This window comes from Dromiciops gliroides, chromosome 3 (genome assembly GCF_019393635.1).
Source record: "Dromiciops gliroides isolate mDroGli1 chromosome 3, mDroGli1.pri, whole genome shotgun sequence".
Taxonomy (NCBI): Eukaryota; Metazoa; Chordata; class Mammalia; order Microbiotheria; family Microbiotheriidae; genus Dromiciops; species Dromiciops gliroides.
Genome location: NC_057863.1, coordinates 560,869,126 through 560,888,844, shown reverse-complemented (window position 1 = coordinate 560,888,844; position 19,719 = coordinate 560,869,126). Strand labels below are relative to the sequence as shown.

The following is a 19,719-nucleotide window of genomic DNA, read 5'->3' as shown; positions in this document are numbered from 1 at the left end:
ACACAGTGCAGAGCCAAGGTAAAATATACAATACGTTAAGTCTCAGCCTCATACCCGAGTACAACAGTGGTTTTTGCTATTTCATGTTTAGCTTATTTTTCTATCAATGAAAGTCCTTTGTGACAAGCATTTCTTTTGTATGTAGTAAACAAATACCTGTCCCATACCTGATTTACATTCTATACTGAATACTTTTTTTATACCATCCCTTTGGGAAGCTTCTACATATGAGCCAAAACTTAAGTTTTATGCAAGTTTTCCCTGGAGCACCAGGGTCTGGGCTCAATAATAAGCCAAAAAGTGTGAGAAAAGGAATCCCCCTCCTTATTTAGGTAGTCAGGTTCCCCCAGAACTGAACCCAGTGTAGACCACCTGCTTGGTTCTGAGCAGATAGCCAGCTCAGTAGAGAGTAAGAAAGTGCAGAGTCCTACCTCCTCAGGATCAAGTAACAGTTCTAAGTTAGAATAGGAATAGATATAATTGGCATCTTCCTCTCCTCGGCAAAGTCCATATGAGTTGGTAAGAAAACATTTTTGTATGGATTTACTCAACTTAGTGAATTTTGAATGATCCATCTTAGGAGATGGAATTTTTCACTTGGGAAAAAAATATGAAATAGTTTTTGTGGAGAAGGGATAATTCCTAAATGGCCTTAGCAAACTTTTTTAGTTTCAGGTATGCCTTACTAAACAATACTTGTTACATGCAGATTTATTACAAACATGTGGATAAAATTTCCAAGCCCACAAATGGAATTCAAACTGGGGGGGGGAGTACTTGGAAATAAATACTTTATGTTTGCCAAACATTGAATGTCTGAAATATTGAGACATTTGCTGAAGTTGAAGTTTAGTTAAATTCACCCAACCCTGCATACCAAAGAGGAAAAAAGTTTTGTTTATCAGCATTTACTCAATCAAGTGAAACCAGCAATTTTTAACTGAAGCAAGAAAAGTACCATACCATGACAGAAAGAGTTACATGGACACATTCATTAATGATTTACAAGAAAAGAATTCCTTTCAACCACACAAATCTCAGTGATTAGCAGTATAATGAATGCTTTTATTATAATTTAACATCTGGGAATTTTTAAAATCAAAGCTACTGTTTCTTGAATGGTATTGCTTTTGAAAATAAATTATAAAAAATAAACAGAAATAAGGTTAGCCATATAGATTTTGGCCAATCTAATCTTGGGCTGAGGTTCATAAAGATTTCAGTTAATAGGCACAGTAGAATATTTAATGTGATAAATCATTCAAGATCTTAATAAGTAATGACTTAGATTGTGTAACTGGAGACTGACCACTGAGCTAATCTTATGGGCATACACAGAGGGTCACTGATGCAATTCCTCATATGGAAAAGTCTGGGGGAACTTGTTTCTGGGGGGAATTGTGATGACATGTGATAACAGTGCCTTTGAAAGAATGTGGAACATGTTTAGACAATCTGTAGCTGGTTTTGATCTGGTAACAATATGATGCGAAGAGAAGCATTTTTGATTAAGTGATGGTGCATTCCAAAGACCCCACCTAAGCAGCAATTTAGCTTCTCTTTGACTTTTTACTGGCTGGCGACATACAGTACAGAAATGGGAGAAGCATTGGGCTCTCTTCCTCTGAGGCCAGAGTGTAGTCCACAGATATGGGCCTCAGTCCTGTGTCTTGGCATTTGTTCTTTTATTTTAAATGAAAGAATTTGGAGGCTATGGTCTTATAAGTTTTTAAAGGTCACGAGAGGGAGCCAGCTGAAGTCTAGAAGTTAAGCCCACAATGCCCAGTATTGGAGAGACCTTAAACTTTTGGTCTGTTGAGGGGGGGAAGGGGGGAAGAGAACCACAATGGAAGTGGAGAAGAGATACACTAACCACTAACCTCTCAGGGGTACCCCTTAGGACCCTGAGGTAGAAAGGTACTCTCCTAAATCAAGGGTATGTATATATATATACATATACATAAATACATACACACACACACACACACACACACACACACACACACACACACAAATGCCTGTAGTGGATAGACTGGGCCCTGTCATTTCTTTGCCTTCATTAAGATGTGGCCCCTTAACATGTGACCAGAAAATATATAAACCTAATTTTAGTGAATTCTACCCACAATTTGGGGTTACCAGCAAACATCTTTCTACAAATCTTACTTCCATTTTCACTTGTGTGCCTGCACCTAAATGACTAGAAGGAAAATTTTATTAATTTTATATTAATTTCCTTTTTAGCTTTATCTCATACTATTTTCCAACATGTGCTGTACTCTATCCTCTAGCCAAAATGGACTACCCTCCCTCTTTTGAACAAAATTCATGCTTTTCCACAACTAGTCTGATATCTCTCTTCCACCTTCACTACTTCCAGCCTGGCCTTCACCACCAATCTCTGTTGAACTTCCACCAATCCTTCAACCCTAGCTCGTGTGACTTCTTTCTTTCTTTCTTTCTTTTGGTAAGGCAATTGGGGTTAAGTGACTTGCCCAGGGTCACACAGCTAGTAAGTGTTAAGTGTCTGAGGCAGGATTTGAACTCAGGACCTCCTGAATCCAGGGCTGGTACTCTATCCATTGCACCATCTAGCTGCCCCATGTGACCTCTTTCAATAAGCTTTCCCTGATCTCTCAAAGCCAGAAATAATTTTTAAAATCTTTAGATCTCACTTAAAGCTCTATCTGCAACTCTTTTAACCATTAATCCTAGTCATATATGGATTATAGTTATTTGTGTATAGGTTTTATCTGCCCTTTCAGAGTAGGGACTATGTCCCATTCATCTTTGTATCTCTTTCAGTGCCTACCACTGTGCATTGGGGTAGCTAGGCAGTTAAGTGGCATTGTGAGAAGGAACTCTGGGCCTATGGGCAGGAAGACCTATGTTCAAATATGCTTTCAGATGCTCACGAGCTCTGTGACTTTAAGAAAGTCACAACTTATTTTTGGCTGTTTTCTCAACTGCTAAGTGGAGATCATAATAGCCTCTCCCTCCCTGGGTTGTTGGGAGGATCAAGTGAGATATATGTAAAGCACTTAGCACAGTGCCTGGTATATAAATGGTGCTTAATAAATGCTTGTTTCTTTCTTTCCACACACAATAGGCATTTCTTACTGCTCTACTCCATAATTAATTGATAAGTCCAAACTGATTCTTCACAGTATTTTTGGTCTCTTCCTTTTCACTCACACTGCCACTACCTTGGTCTCCTGACTCCATTCTTTTTTTTTTTTGGTGAGGCAATGGGGGTTAAGTGACTTGCCCAGGGTCACACAGCTAGTAATGTTAAGTGTCTGAGGCCGGATTTGAACTCAGGTCCTCCTGACTCCAGGGCCAGTGCTTTATCTACTGCATCGCCTAGCTGCCCCCTGACTCCATTCTTACCGCTCTCCTGTCCATCTTTGCCATAGCTTTGAAAATAATCTAATCACAGGTGTGACCAAGTCAATAAAAACAAACAAACAAACAAACACAAAACCCTACTATCCAAAGGATAAAATTAGCTTGATATCAAAGACCCTCTCCAAGCTGACATCATCCCATTGTTTCAGATTATTCTCCATTTCAAGTATTCTATATCCCAACCAAACTGGACAACTAGCTGTTTGCTCCCCACTGTTGTTCCACTCTCATCTCTTTGAATTTGTACAAATAACTGCCATGCCTGCAATAGGTTCCCTCCTTATATGAACAGGCACTTTTCAGAGAAAGAAATTAAAACTATCAATAGTCATCTGAAAAAATGTTCAGAATCATTATTCATTAGAGAAATGCAAATGAAAACAACTCTGAGATACCACCTCACACCTATAAGATTAGCTAACATGACAGCAAAGGAAAATGACAAATGGTGGAGGGGATATGGAAAAATAGATAAACTAATGTACTGTTGGTGGAGTTGTGAAATGGTCCAACCATTCTTTAGAGCAATTTGAAACTATGTCCAAAGGGTGATAAAACCAATCTTATCCTTTGACCCAGCAATACCACTACTGGATATGTATCCCAAAGAGATCAAAGAAAAGGGGAAAAGACCTATTTGTACAAAAATATTTATAGTAACTCTTTTTGTGGTGGCTAAAAATTGGGAATTGAAGGGATGCTCATCAATTAGGGAATGGTTGAAGAAGTTGTCATATATGATTGTGATGGAATACTATTGTGCTATAAGAAATGATGAGCAGGGGATAGTGGAAAGTTGTTGACATTTGAAGCTGCCTGGGCTCTGTGTCCCCCTCAAAGATGAGGAAATCATTTGCTAACTTCACATACAAGAAAGATTTCCATCCAGCTTCCAAATCCAACATAAAAAAAAAAAGTATAGGTGGCTGAACAGAAAATATATTATAAGAAGAGACAAGAAGAATTAATGCAACAATACTTTAAGGAACAATAATCACATGATAATAGGTTGCTTATGGGTGAAGAACATGTAAAGAATGGCCTTAATTTTATGTATGAGGGCCCACTACATATACTGTGTATGAGGAGCTAAACAAGAAAAGAGCAAGAAGATGTAAAAGGAGAGACTGAATACAAATTTGAATGCCCAAAAGGAACTCCAAGAGAAAAATATGCAGAGCATGACATGAATATCAGAGACCAGCCATTTGGAATTCAGGTGCAGGATGTGAGGTGCATGAAATGTGACAGATGGGGTCACTGTCAACACTGGTAGAGAGTGTCCTTTGTTCGGTCTTTCTGGAATCAATGCAAGTTCAGTTTCCAGTGATGGCTCAGGGCCATCAGTGCACCCCTTGGAGCTAACAGTGGAGATGAGAAACAGCGGGTTTGCACTAAAAGGAAATGTACTCGGGAGAAACTTGACTGCAAATGATCTATCACAGGAATATTTTACAAACGGAGGTGAAGAAGACCCAGAAGTCGAATTCTTAAAATCGCTGTCAACTAAAGAAAAACAGAAACTACTCGGAAAATTGGATTGCCTTGAGAAAAAAAAGAAAAAAAAGAAAAAAAAAGAGAGAAAGAAGCAGCAGCTGAAAAAGAAAAGCAGAAGTAAACATACACAGACACACAAAATAAGCTCCTCCTCCTTCTCCTCTTCCTCCTCCTAATCTTCCTTGTCCTGAGTAGAACTTCGGAAAGCAGCAGAGTCAGAGTGATGGCAGAGAGAGAGGAACACCAAAGAAGATGGATTCTAAGAAGAAAAAACCCCAGGTTTTCTAAAAGTGATTGCAGTGATTCTGAAGGGAAGGGGGAGAAAGTCTGTGAAAGCCAAACTTGACAAATAGCTCTCCAGTAAACATGTTCACAAGGAAAAATGGATTGAGAAGTCGAGGTTTTTAAAGCAAGAAAAATCCAGGGAGAATAACAGATGGAGCAACTGTGATTCTGAAAGAAAGTCCAAAAGCCAGAACCACAGCCCAGGCAAGAGAGAATCTGAGAATAAGGAGAGAATGCCATGGATATAGTTTACTCTGATGTCAGGAAAGCTTTTGATGTAGAATCTCATGCCATTCTTGCAGATAAGTTGGGATGTTGTAGACCACATGATAATTCAATTCGATGGATTCAGACCAAGTTAGGTGGCTAGACTCGAAGGGCAGTTGTTCACGACTTCATGTCAACACTGCAGGAGGTCTCCAATTTTCTGTACTGGGCCCTCATTTTATCAGTGACTTGGAGAAAAGGATAGATGACATGTTCCTCAGTTTTCAGAGCAGTGAAGGATAGCTAATGAATGAGAGAATTAGCATCCGAAAAATCCTTTATCGGTTAAGGCAGTAGGTTGAATCTAATAAGATGACATTTAACAGGGATAAGTGTAAAGTCTTAATCTTTGCTGTATGGTAATCAACTTTACAAGTACAAAATAAGGGTGCCATAGTTAGAAAGCAGGGTGAATAATCAATCAATTGCAGAAACTATTATAGAGGCTCGACAGAATCTGAGAGTGGACCTGGTCAGACAAGCAAACACATATAAGTCTTACACAGAAAGCCTGAGTTACATTCACACCTATCAATTTATAGGCACAAGAGTCAAAGGCACAGTTACCAGAAAACTCATAATAAAGATGGATTAACACCTTATCCCTCCCAAGTAGAAATACTAATTTCTACTGTCCCAGGACCATTATCTTTAATGTGGGGCACAGGAGCAAGATGCAGAGCCAGAGGGAGAGACAAAATGGCCAAGATCATTCTCTTTGGAAAAGTAGAGGACCAAGGTAATGAAGGACATAAAGACCTCATACAAGATAAAGACCTGAACATGACCAAAGACACAGACACTTCCGTTACAAATGTGGATCAGAGAATCATACACACGCTGGGTATAATAATGAAGACAATCAATGAAGCCTGGGTCATCTAAATACTCAATTCTTCTGCTCCAGCATCAAGAAACTGAAGTGAACACAGGAGAGCAGGTCACCCTGTATCTTGAGGACAGTTCTGCTACCCTCTGTTGATTTTTCTCCATAAAAGTATTTTATTATTTTCCAGTTACATGTAGAGATAGTTTTCAACATTTATTTTTATAAGATTTCTAGTTTCAAATTTTTCTCCTCCCCTCTCCCCAAGATAGCAACTAATAATCACATTAAACATATTTCTGTTAGTCATGCTGTGAAAAGAAGAATCATAGCAAAAAGGAAAAGCCTCAAAAAAGAAAAACAAAATCAACAAAAACAATAGAAGTAGTATGGTTCAATCTGCATCTATGTTCCACAGTTCTTTTTTTTCTGGATTTGGAGAGCATTTCCATCATGAGTCCTTTGGAACTATCTTGGACCACTGTATTGCTGAGAAGAATCAAGTCTATCACAGTTGATCAATACATAATGTTGTTGATACTGTGTATAATGTTCTCCTGGTTCTGCTCATCTCACTCAGCATCAGTTCATGTAAATCCTTCCACGTTTCTCTGAAATCTGCCTGCACATCTCTTTATTGATTTTCAATAGGGCTCACCAATCTGGAAATGGTGATAAAGGTTGAGAATGTGGTCTGCAGTACCTGGATGGTGGATGTGAAGTTGCCAGTCTCTACTTATCATTCCATGAAAAACATTTGGAGAAAAATATCACTAAACCCTTGAACTTGGTAGACTCAGTGATAAAAACTACTGAGATACACCAAGGTGAGCTTGAAATTCCCTAAGAAAACTATTGTTATCAGTAGGAAGGTGGACTCTGTGATTATAGAAGCTCTTGATCTTTCAACACTTGACAAAATTTCAGAACTGATTAGAACCAATTCCAACCTATTCAAAATACTAGCGGGATATTTCAAGCCACAAGCTTGAACTCAATACTTGTACATTATGACCATCTATCCAGAGAGAGGCCTATAAGAAATAGAGACAAAAGGTGACGCTGAACATGGCAAGTCCACTGACTACCTCTAGCTGGGATCCTGACTTTGGTGACTCTATTATACCAGAATAATGGAAGGATTGGTTGCTACATAAGTCTAGTGAGAGGACAAGCATGATCTTGCTACATGAATGAGATGTAGGATATTCCTGAGGAGCAAATCACAGAATCCAAATCACCAATTCATAGCCATTTCCAGAAAGATCTTAGAAGCTTCCACTGTCTATGAAGGAAGACCTTAGAAATAATATTCAACAAATGCTTACCAATGCCACCATCCCAAAATATTACTATATTTTGGTGATACCAAAGAATGGAAACATACAAATGTGTGTAGATTATTGGACTTAGATCAAAAGAACGATAGTGAACCAGTATAGTATGCTACAGATTTAAGATGCCCTAGACGGTTTCCTGCTTCAGTCTTGGATTTCTGTAGTGGATACTATCAGATTCCTATGGCTAAGGTAGACAAGGAGAAGATTGCTTTAATTTATTTGTCCTTCTGGGTTTTACCAGTTTGAGTTTATGCCCCAAAGCTTCTTGGGAGTAACTTCCATTTCCCAAGGACTGATGGATAAAGTCTTTGTAGACACAAAGTACTTGAAGTGTTGCCAAACACTGATGATGACTGACTTTAGAAAAGCAGCAGAAGAACAAGAGGAGAAGCTTGTGAAAGTGTTGGAGGGGCTAGAAGAAGCTGGCATGAATCTGTCAAGAAACAAGTATCAGTGTCTCAGAACTTTGGTTAAGTTTGTAAGTCACATAGTATCCCAGCAAAATGTGAGTAGTGATGCAGAGGAGGGAATAAGTTCTTCTAAAATGGACATACTCATGGAATCCTGGAGTTTTAAGGACTTTTTAAAGATTGTGGTTATTATTACAAATTTGTTGAGAACTATGCTCCTATTGATCAACCAATGAATGACTTCACTTGTGCAGATAATTAGAGACTGAGAAGCAGTAAGGCAATACATGCAAAGCTGTCTTGAAGCCAAACAACCCAGGAGAAGAAGATCCAGGGACAAGGGAAGGGTTGTAGGGTAGTTTGATGCATCCCCTGTCCTACTTGACACTTAGGCCAAAACTGACATCTGCAAAGTAGAGCAGCCCACTGACCTTTTACTGGGGTTAGAGCTAGCGTCTCCAAATTGACTTTGGGGCAGAGACTAACATTCCCTTGCAAGTATTGGGAAGGGCCAGAGCAGGGATACAATTAGAGATAACACCAAGAAGTCTCAGTTATATTGTGCCTTCTGCCCCCTCTGCCCCCTGCCCTGGTCAAACAACATGTGGAATAATCAGTTTAATACTGGGCACCATATTTTAGGAAAGACATCGACAAACTTTAGCATCTCCAGAGGGTGACCAAGATGGTGAAAGACCCTTAGATCATGTATCACTTTCAATTTAAATTTCTATTAATGAAGGAAAATCATAATATTAGGAGACCCTATTTGACCTCTCTCTTGCATCTCTCCAAAGTATCTACTCCATCATATCAGTTATACAGGGTTGGCTCAGAAGTCTCTTAGTCAATCATGAGTCGTGACTCCTCAGCATAAGAAGCAGACAGGGGGGCAGCTAGGGGCGCAGTGGATAAAGCACCAGCCCTGGATTCAGGAGGACCTGAGTTCAAATCTGACCTCAGACACTTGACACATACTAGCTGTGTGACCCTGAGCAAATCACTTAACCCTTGTTGCCCTGCACCCCCCCCCCAAAAGAAGTAGACAGGTCACAGGGCTATTCTTCAGGGAACCATACCCACTTTGGTTGGAAGTAGGGTTATATAAATATATCAATTTTAAAATAATAGCTGATCTGATATACAGGGTGAGAAGATGAAGACTGATCCTGTGTCTAATTTATCCTATTTACAAGTCTGTAATGACTTCTGTCCCATGCTTAAGTCATGGTTCTTTGTCTCTGAACTTAGTTCAGAGTTCAGCTGGCCTGTAATGAATTAAATTCTTGCCTCACAGAATTTTGCTAACTTTGGAAAATGTGTGTGAACAGAAAGGGAGTTGGGCCTGATATCTTTATATGACCAAGCTATCCCATAAGGATGTCTGGTATGCTGTCCAATAGTGTTGGTAGCTATCTTTCACATACACTCAGACAATGAGCACTTTTTAATCTCGTTAGAGAAGAAGGGGCTGGGGTTAGTGCCCATTGCCAAAGTTCCAATCAATCATGTTGCTCCCTGTGCCTCAGCTCTGTAATCAATCATTCTGCCTTTAATCCCATGATGTCATCTATCCTGTTATGTTCTTTGTTCTCTATTCCTCAAAACCCATATAAGGGGAACTGTCCTTTTGCTTGGGGTCTTTGGCATTAATGGAGGCAAGGCACTGATCCATTTATTGACACATAGGATGCTCCTGCTAATAAAGATTATCTTGCTCAGAGATCTGCCTCAGCTTCCCCTTTTTAAATATCTTAATCATGACAAGGGTGTCCCAAAAGTCTTAGTGCCATTGTAGACTATTAATTACACCTGCACTATGAGCAGATGGGCAAATCAAAGTTTTAAGCTATTAATAGCTTATGACTGCACTAAGACTTCTGGGACACCCTGCATATGACGAGTCAAACATATTGGCAGAAATTACAAATCAAATACTAGTAACTCTTATAATGATTCAAACAAATATGAAAGATAAGACTTGATGAACTTGATGGAACTGATCTTAACTGATGAATGTATTAATTATTCTCTAATGCTTCAAATAATTAAGCAAATTTTGTCTTCAGCCTTGATGGTTAGTTAGTCATTGTTAAGAGACGACAGGGTTTCCCACTTGAGACATTTGACAGAATAAGCGCTCACAATCCTATGTAGAGGGATGAAATAGTATAAATAAGTTGTTTGTCCTAGTCCCATAGTTATTGATCCTTTAAGAACCACTTTACACATTCCTTTGCAATTTAAAGAGGAGTGGCCACCAAGCTGCACCAAGCTGCCCAAAGAGACTCAGCATTGTGCATTTCACCACTATCTTTCTTCCTGGCTGCTTTTTTGCATTTGCTGGCTCAGTTTTCTGTCTCCAGCTTGTTCTTTGGGTTTACAATAATGCTTACTTCCTTTTACTCAACTTTTGCGACTCTATATTCATACTATCTCCTTTTTCCTAGGTTCTTATCTTGTGTCCTGGCTCTGCTTCTCACCTATCCTGATGATTCTGTTCTTTTTTTTTTTTCCTCCCCATTAAGTAAGGGACTTATATTTCAGGATAATGAATTCTCCTACTCTGATTTTTAGGTCTGTAAGGTGGAAATAGTGGGTTTGTAATCAATCCAGAGGCGGAGACTGCTGCTGCCCTCTGCTGGCCCCAGTGAAACCTACAGACTCCCAGCTACCCAGCAACACCCTTATTAATCCTGTCTACCTCAGAGCCTGAGTGACATCATTGTGCTCCTTATCTATTTTACTATTTTAACCACAAGATCCACTCAAGTTGTCAGGTATCAGATAAACGACTCTCAAAAAAAAATTTTTAAAGGAAAAATTGTACACAAAAGCAATATAAAATACAAAAAAAATCTATAAATCAATTGAGTATAACGATAGAGAACACAGAACTATTCTAGTTTCAAAGTTTTCAAATCTCAAGTCTAAAATACAGTGTCTTCATTTGCCAAATAACATAATATTAAAAAATTTATTTATTTTTAACTAATATTTGTCACAGTGGGAAAAGGAATAAAGGCCCATCTCAAATATACCAGCATCCTAGTAAATGAGAAATAAAGAATTAAGTACTAAAAAAAATTGAAGAATATAATTTCCCAACGTAAAATTGATTATAAAAGATGGAATTTACAATAAAAAAACAAATTATGTTTAATGAAAATATGGGCCCTAAATGGGCAACTTACCCGTTCGTGACACTTTTGATTCTTATCCCTAAGTTTCCTTACTTGAACCATGAGCCTCTCTATTGCATCTTCCTTTACTTGACAGCTGGGTATAAATAAAAATGAAACAGTGTTATAAACACATTTCCTTAAAACAAAATTAGCAAAGACACAAAGAAATTATTTTAAAACTAAATGAACAGGGGCAGCTAGGTGGTGCAGTGGATAAAGCATCGGCCCTGGAGTCAGGAGTACCTGAGTTCAAATCTGACCTCCGACACTTAACACTTACTAGCTGTGTGACCCTGGGCAAGTCACTTAACCCCAATTGCCTCACTTAAAAAAAAATAAAAAAAACTAAATGAACAATATTCAATAGTCATAAGAACCATGGAATGTAATAGTAGGAAGAGGCGATTGGGGGGAGGGAGGAAGAGACAAGAGAAAGGGACCAGACATTTACCAAATGCCTACTATATTCCAGGGCTGTGCGAAGAATTTTTAAAAATTATTGCAAAGATAATAGAAATAATGGAAAAAAGGTTCTGTGAAAAATATCTGAGGGTTTTTGTGAGCTGTGAGCTCAAAATGAACCAACAGTGGAATATGGGAGCCAAAAGAGTTATAGTGATTTGGGGCTTTAGAAAGGCACAGGTTGCCGAGAGGTTGGAAAGAGATGATGGTGATGGTGAGTGACGATAATAATAGCACCTTAAAGTTTTCGATGCTCTTCACAAACATTATCTCGTCTGATCCCCACAACAGCATTGGAAGGCAGGTGCTTTTATTATACCTATTCAGCAGCTAAAGAAATGGAGGCAAACAAAGGTGAAGTGATTTGCCCAGTGTCACAGAGCTGCTAAGTATCTGAGGCCACTTCTGAACTCAAGTCTTTGTGATTCTAGGTACAGCATTCTATTCACTGCACCAACTAGCTGCCCTAGAGGATACACCTGAAGCATTTGTAGATCTTAAAGGGATCTCCCTATACACATGGGCTATTATGTGATTACCACATGTACTCTGTCACAAGAAGCTGGAGGCCTTTCTGTTCCTCGTTCTGGTGCTGCCCTCTACAGCCTCTGTGCTTAAGTTCACGCTATCCAACATCCTCAGACTGCAGCATCCATTTCTGCCCAAGTCTCTTCATTCCTTCAAATAGCAACTTCTTTATGAATCCTTCCCTTACACTCCCTGGTCAAAGTGATCTCTTCCTCCTCAGCTTCTTCATAGCATTTTACCTGGATCTCTTTAAACATATTTCACTCTCCCTTGTATCACAGGTATTTATAGAAATTATTCCCCCCTGTTGGAATGTAAACTTGGGAGCTATTATCCAAGTGATTTAGGTTCATCAGGGGAGTCATTGATTAATTTAAAGAGGTTCCCAATTAACTTGATTAGATTACAGGGCATAGGACTTGAGAGAAAAATGACACTTGATTACCCATCAAAGTGGGAATATCAACTCGTGTCTTGTTATTAGGGTACTGGAAATTTCAGATGACTGATTTACAGAATCAGCTGCTGTAGCCTAATATCTATAAAAGTGAGGTGGTCACTTTCTCTGGCTTTGACTTCCTTTCTACTTTTAAGAAGACAGACTAGAATATAACAGAGTAGGCTTGCATTCTGTAGAGCAGAAAACCAATCCCTATACAATTTCTTCCCCTTAGGGAGAAGTCAAGGGTAACAACATAAAATTACATAAGTTTCATGTGTTTGCACAGGTATCAAGATGGGAGAGACCTTGAAAGTGGAACTTTTCATCCCACCTTGTGCTAATCTAATAGTGGTGCCAGTTCTATACTATGTTGGTTGAACAGTGTTATGATTCCTTCTTACTTGCGTGTTATTTAAATTATTGGGGGACTAGTCTGGGCTTTCTAAAATATTACTAAATTATAGTAAATGGATATTGCACCAGTTTTGGCAGTAAGCATTTATTAATAATTAACATCACATTAAAGTATTGACCGTGTGTCTCCCTAACTTCCCCACTAGTCACAGGCTTACAGGCCTAAACAATTACATACCCAGTGTATTGAGGCAAGAGTGTGAGGAGGGAGAGAGGGAGAGGGAGAGAGAGAGAGAGAGAGAGAGAGAGAGAGAGAGAGAGAGAGAGAGAGAGAGAGAGAGAGAGAGAGAGAGAGAGAGAGAGAAATAGCGAAGGGGGGGGCATGTAGAGAGTAAGAGAGTCAAGAAGAGAATGACCCTGGTATGCCCAGGGCTTTTATCCCTCTTAGATAGAGGAAGGTCACCATACCTAAATCTAAGCTAATTGGTTATAGCATCATTTAGCTCCATTGATTGACATGAATTGAGAGGTGGTTTTAGAGAGGGTAAATTCCTGCTCTAGTTGTATCTTCCCTTTGCTAATCAGAAGAATCAATCTGCATTCCTTTGGTTCACCTGAGCTCATCCCAGACAGGGCTTCCTCCAGTGAGGGGCAGAGAGCAGTTAAAACTAATATCTGGGTTTCAACTAGAAATCCATTATTAATAATTATTTTCTCACACTTGCCCCTACTCTTGTGTGGGCAGCGCTCTTCCCTCCTAGTGAGCTGGGTATGAATTTCCCAGAGGTGGAATAATGGACTGGGCACTGAACATGGAGTCAGGAAGACCTGAATTTAAATCCAGCTTCAGATTGGGCGTGTGACCTCAGATAAGCCATTTAACCTCTGTCTGCCTTAGTTTTCTCATATGTAAAAAATGGAGATAATGATAGAACCTACCTCTCAGAGTTGTTGTGAGGATCAAATGAGATATAATATTTATAAAGGACACTGTAAAACTTAGAGTGTTACATACATTCTAGATATTTATCACCATCGTTCTTATCATCATCTCCCTTGGAGGAGTGGTTTTTCTTTCAAAGCGATGTGGGAGAGGGAAACATATGAGAGAAGAAAAGGGAATAAGCATTTATAATAGCACCTACTATATGCCGGTCATGTGTTTTAAAGATATTATCTGAAAAGAGAATATAAATAGAAATCAGATTCTCTGAAAAAAATATATGAGTTTTATTGAATTATGAGGTCAAAATGAGCTACCAGTGTAATAGGGCAGCCAAAAAAGTATTGTGATTTTAGACTTTAGAAAGGCACAGGTGGTTGGAAGATTGAAATGAACTGCTGCTGCTGCTGCTGCTGCTGCTGCTGCTGCTAACTAGCTTTAAGGTTTGCAATGCTTTTGACAAATATTATCACATTTGATCCTCACAACAATCCTTGAAGGCAGGTGTTGCTATTATCTCTGTTTTGCAGTTGAGGAAACTGAGGCAAACAGAAATTAAGCTAAGTAAGTGTCTGAGGATGGCTTTGAGTTCATGTTTTTCTGACTTAAGGCCGCGCCCCCCCCCCCATTACCTATTACTGCACCAGCTAGAGAAGACTAGCTCAAAACTGCTAACTGATTTGCCTAGAAATATTTGGGAAGTTACCCATGGAAGCTGTAAAAAAGTGTGCCAACAATTTTCTTTCTATAGCTTGAGGCCCAAGCCAGAGAATTTCTCAGGCCAAATATATATTGTAAAGAATTAATTGTTATTTGAGGTTTTTATGCCTTGGCTCACACTGGCCTGGGGCTCCGCAAACCGCACGGTGCTCCACCCACTGGTTGTAGCTGTTGCCATGGCGCTGGCACCCCACGTCATCACCACTCACCAATGCCTACATGGGCCTGGCAAAATTGTAATGATTGGAAGCCTAGTGAGGGCAGTCATGTGACTGTCAGAGCGGCCATCCAATTGGCTGGGGGCTGTGTGGGGTTTTCTAGGATTGGGGAGGAGAATTCGACATTCTAGCTGGAAGCTGGAAGGCAATAGGAGCTCTGCTGTGTATTCTCAGCTGATTCCTGGGTGGTGATATTTTTTTCGGGTTGTATAATTTCCCTTTCCCCATTTTATTTCCTTTCCCTTGAACCTACTGATCCTGTTTGTGTGTGTGTGTGTGTTTAAGTTTGTTCTTGTTAAAATAAATCCTGTTCTGTTTTGAGGGAGGCTGCTGGTCTCCTTCTTTGCCCCAATATTGTGGCAAGCCGCTTAGCTAACACTCCCCAATTAAAAATTGGTCCCCACAATATTGTACTTGTAAAATCTATTTTTTCTCTCCTCTTAGGTGCTCCTTCTACTATCGTCTGTCTCCCTCTCTCTCTCTCTCTCTGCCTTAACCATGAAATGCCCATAGAAATAATCAATGCAATGGTTAACCACATTTATCTTAAAGCCAGGTTTCCTATAGATGGAAGTGCTTGAGCTACTATTGAAAGAAAAGAAGGATTCTCTGAAGTAGAGGTAAGGAGGGAGTGCATTTGAGGCTTGGGGAGAAGCTAGTGCAAAGGGAGGATGATGAATGTATTATGTATGAGGAGCAGGGAGAAGAACAGTTGGTGAGAATACAGAGTATATAAAGGGGAGTAATGTATAATCAAGTTGTTAAAATAGGTTAGGGCTCTATTGTGAAGGACTTTAAAAGCCTAACAGGGTAATTTATATTTTTTCCTAGGAGCAATGGAGTTGTTTGAGTAGGGGGAGTCCCATGGTCAGAATTGCACTTTAGGAAAATCACTTTGGCAGCTTTGGGGAAGGATAAATTGGAATGGGAAGAGATTGGGAGACCAATTAGGAGGCCATTGAAATACTCTAGGCAAAAGGCAATAAGGTTCTTAACTAAGATGGCAGATGTCTGGGTAGAAAGGTGATGGAACATGAAAGATATTGTATGGGTAAGAAACTGCAAGATTTGGCAACTGATTGGTGATGTTGGATGAGGAAGAATGAGGAGTTAAGAATAATACCAAGGTTATGAACCTAGGAGACTGGGAAAATGGCAGTGTCTTTGATAGAAACTGGGAAGTTTGAAAGATGGGTACAACTGGGGAGGGGGAAATAATGAGTTCCAGACATATTGATTTTAAATGCCTCTGGGACATCGAGATTTAAATGTTCAATAAGCAGTCAGTTATGCAGGACTGTAGCTAGGGGAGAGATGGACTAGATTTGTGACTTCTCTTCCTAAAGATGGTAATTAACCCCATGGGAGCTGATATGGTTTTCTAGAGAGAGAAAGTATAGAGAGGGAAGAAAAGAAGACCTAAGATTGAACCTTAGGAACCCCCCTAGTTAAGGGGTTTTACATGGATGACTTGCAGGCAAAGGTGATTGAGGAGTGGTCAGACAGGAGATTGTAAGTATCTTAAAAACCCAGAGAAGAGAGAGTATCTTAGGAGAAAAGGGTATTCAACAGTGTCAAATGCAGCAGAGAGGTCAAGAAAGGACACAACTGAGAAAAGATCATCAGGTAGGTAACTGTTTGTTGTTAACTTTGGAGAAATCAGAAAAAGCTTTTTCTGGGCAATGGCTTGTGGGCAATTCCAAGTTCAAAAGTTTAGGATCAGACCCTCTGTAAAGAGATTTACTGATGTGGTGTGCTCTTGGAGAAAGAAGAGGATAATCCATATAATTACACGCAACATCCTTTTATTGTTGTTTGTCCTTCATTCTCAAAGAGGACCATGACATTGGGGTGATGTCATGACTTGCACTGAATTGGATTTAAGTGAGGAAGGGCTGTGCAAAGTCACCAGTCTCACTCTCTCTTCCAAAGCCATCTGGGTCCAGTGATAAGATATGCATCAGAACGACTGGAGATGGCTCTGGATGTTTAAGGAAACTGGGGTTAAGTGACTTCCCCAGGGTCACACAGCTAGTAAGTGTCTGAGGTGAGATTTGAACTCAGGTCCTCACATCTCCAAGGCCAATGTCCTAATCCACTGTGCCACCTAGCTGTGATGCAAAATCCTACTTAGAAAGCAAAGCAAGTAGGTTATGAGGACAGGGCCAGTCTGATTCAAAGTAGACTGTTTGTTCCATAGCCCCCAAAGTATGTTACCTTCTTATGGTAATCTAAACCACAGGGTGGCACTATGAGTCCTAAAGGAACTATATATGCCCCTTTGAGAAGAGAAATATTTCATGGGAATATCAAGATGTCAGTTTCCTTCCCAGGGTGAGGGAATTGATAAGACTATTTGAGTGCTTTATATATTTTTGTTCCTTTGAATCTTTTGTGTCTTGTGCATTTTCTTTGGGATGAAGACTATATTGTACCTGCTAAGCATTTGGGAAACTCTAGATATGAGCAACATCCTGAGTGTCTAAGGAGATTTTCCAGAGAGAAAACAACTTTCTTCCTCTTAACTCCCAGAATCAAACCCAATGAGTATGAATTCAGGTTCTTGGGGGGTACTTGGGATATCGGTTAGTTATATCTGCCCTTTTTATCTTCAATGCCTATTACAAAGCCATGCACAGAATAATTGCTTTGTCAATATTTTGTATTTAATTTTCTATGTAATATATTGTCTCCATATGGACTAGTTGTGCCTGACCTGTGGTAAAGCCTTCCCAGCTCATCAGCCACAGTCAGACCCACTGTACCCTGACCCCAGTGGAGTGATGTCATTTTGGTCCTCTTTAAGAACAAAGGTCAACAACCATATGTTGTCTCTTTTCAAAACCCCAATAGAATATAAACTTCTTTAGGGAAGGAAGGGACTGTTTGATTTTTGACTTTGTGTCCCTAGGGATTAACATAGAACTTGGCACAGAGGAGGTAAGCTTAATAAGTACTTGTTGAATGAATAAATATAAGGAATTTTATAAATACGTGTTGAACTATATTTCATTCTCTTGGAAAAACCATCAGTTTCTCTATCTACTGAGAGGTACATAGATTAACTGTTCAAAATCCTATTCTATATCTTCTTATTTATTGTAGTTTAATGCTTTTGTTGATGAACGAAGAGCTTATCTTAAGAGTTTGTGGAATAAAATCTAAATATTCTATAACTTACTTATCCAAAGCCATGTAGACTGCTAATGAAAAGAACACCATCTAGTAGCAGTTTCTCAAGAAACCTGATCCATGAGAAGGTCCTGAGAGGAAATATCCAGCTAATTCAAATGCCATACAGTGACAGCATAACAACAACAGCTGATTTTGATTTAGAGCCTACTATGTGCCAGGCACTGAGATAAGAACTTTACTACAGTTATTATCTCATTTGATCCTCACAAGAACCCTGGGAGATAGGTGCTATTATTATCCCCATTTTACAGATGAGAAAACTGAAGCAAAAAAGGGTGAAGTGACTTGTCCAGGGTCACACAGCTAGTACGTGTCTGAGGCTGAATTTGAACTCAGGTGTTCCTGACTTTGCCCAGTACCCTATCTACTGTGCCATTAAGCTGTCCCCCTAACATAGCATATCTAAACAGATGGGGCAGGTAGGTGGCACGGTACATAGAGCACTGGCCCTGAAGGGGAAAAAAAGTTATTCAATAAGGTTAAACTGTTTACATCCCTACACGGGAAGATAATATTTATAACTCTTGAGAACTGTATCTCTATTTGGGCAGACAGAAGGAATATACATAGAGGGTACAAATTAAATCCAATTCACTGTGAGTCATGACATCACCTCCCAAAGTCATGGTTCTTTTGGAGAATGAAGGACACGCAATAACAACAAACAGATGTTGATACTAAACATTTTATATTTAGTTACTATAGTAGTTATATGGAGATAATATTAGCTCTCAAAATGCCCATTTGCTATTTTATGTACAATCATCCAAACTGTTGTCTTTCATCTCACAAACTATGTTGATTTTCCCCAAAAGACAAAAAAAAAAAATTCATTTTCTCTCTCTCTCTCTCTCTCTCTCTCTCTCTCTCTCTCTCTCTCTCTCTCTCTCTCTCTCTCTCTCTCTCTCTTTGTCATACTGCATCTGCATTGGTAGAGGCAATAACCATACCAAGAAAACCTGGGATTCTTGAAATACCGAAATAATAGGGCCATATTAATTCATTCAAATAAAACATCCTCTCAAATGTATAGAATCAGGAAATCTGAGATGTCATTTGTCTTATGGTTTATGGGTCCTAAAATGATTGGTTAAACAAACAAACAAATAAAACTGGGGCAGCTAGATGGTGCAGTGGATAGAGTACCCGCCCTGGAGTCAGAAAAACCTCAGTTCAAATCCAGCCTCAAACACTTACTGTTGTGACCCTGTGTAAGTCATTTAACCCCAATTACCTCCAAAAAAGGAGTGGGGGGATAACTACAACAAGAAAAAAAAACTAACTACAACAAGAAACAATTTCAATTCAAAATTCAAACTTACTGATATTCTAGAAGTGCTTCGCTGACAGGAGCGTTCGTTTCTGCTGGTCCATCTTGGATCTCCTTTTTCTTCTTTTTCCCCATACTTCAGACTATACTAATATTCCAACTACCAAGAAATACAGCTAATAGAAAGAAACAGGAAAAAACAATCATTATCCATAACTATGTTCTTCATTCTTGTAAACCAGTAGTTCTCCAAATGTGGCATACAGGCCCCTGGGGGTTCCTAAGACTTTTCTTAGGGAGTCCATGAGGTCACAACTATGTTCATAATAATACTAAAACATTATTTGCCTATTAAAGTACTTCTCTGTT

At 39.3% G+C, this 19,719-nt stretch overlaps 1 protein-coding gene and 1 pseudogene across 1 annotated transcript in view; one reads left to right on the top strand and one right to left on the bottom strand.

Annotated features, from left to right (window-relative positions):
* Window positions 1-19,485, bottom strand: part of CCDC83 (coiled-coil domain containing 83) — a 56,311-nt gene extending 36,826 nt beyond the window's left edge. The window contains exons 1-2 of the mRNA XM_043993711.1: window positions 19,403-19,485; window positions 11,228-11,312 (exon numbers count right to left, since the gene is read on the bottom strand). Coding sequence (XP_043849646.1) covers window positions 11,228-11,312; window positions 19,403-19,485 — 168 coding nt within the window. The remainder of the gene's footprint in view (window positions 1-11,227; window positions 11,313-19,402) is intronic.
* Window positions 4,249-5,438, top strand: LOC122746189 (annotated as a pseudogene).
* Window positions 19,486-19,719: the final 234 nt, after the last annotated feature.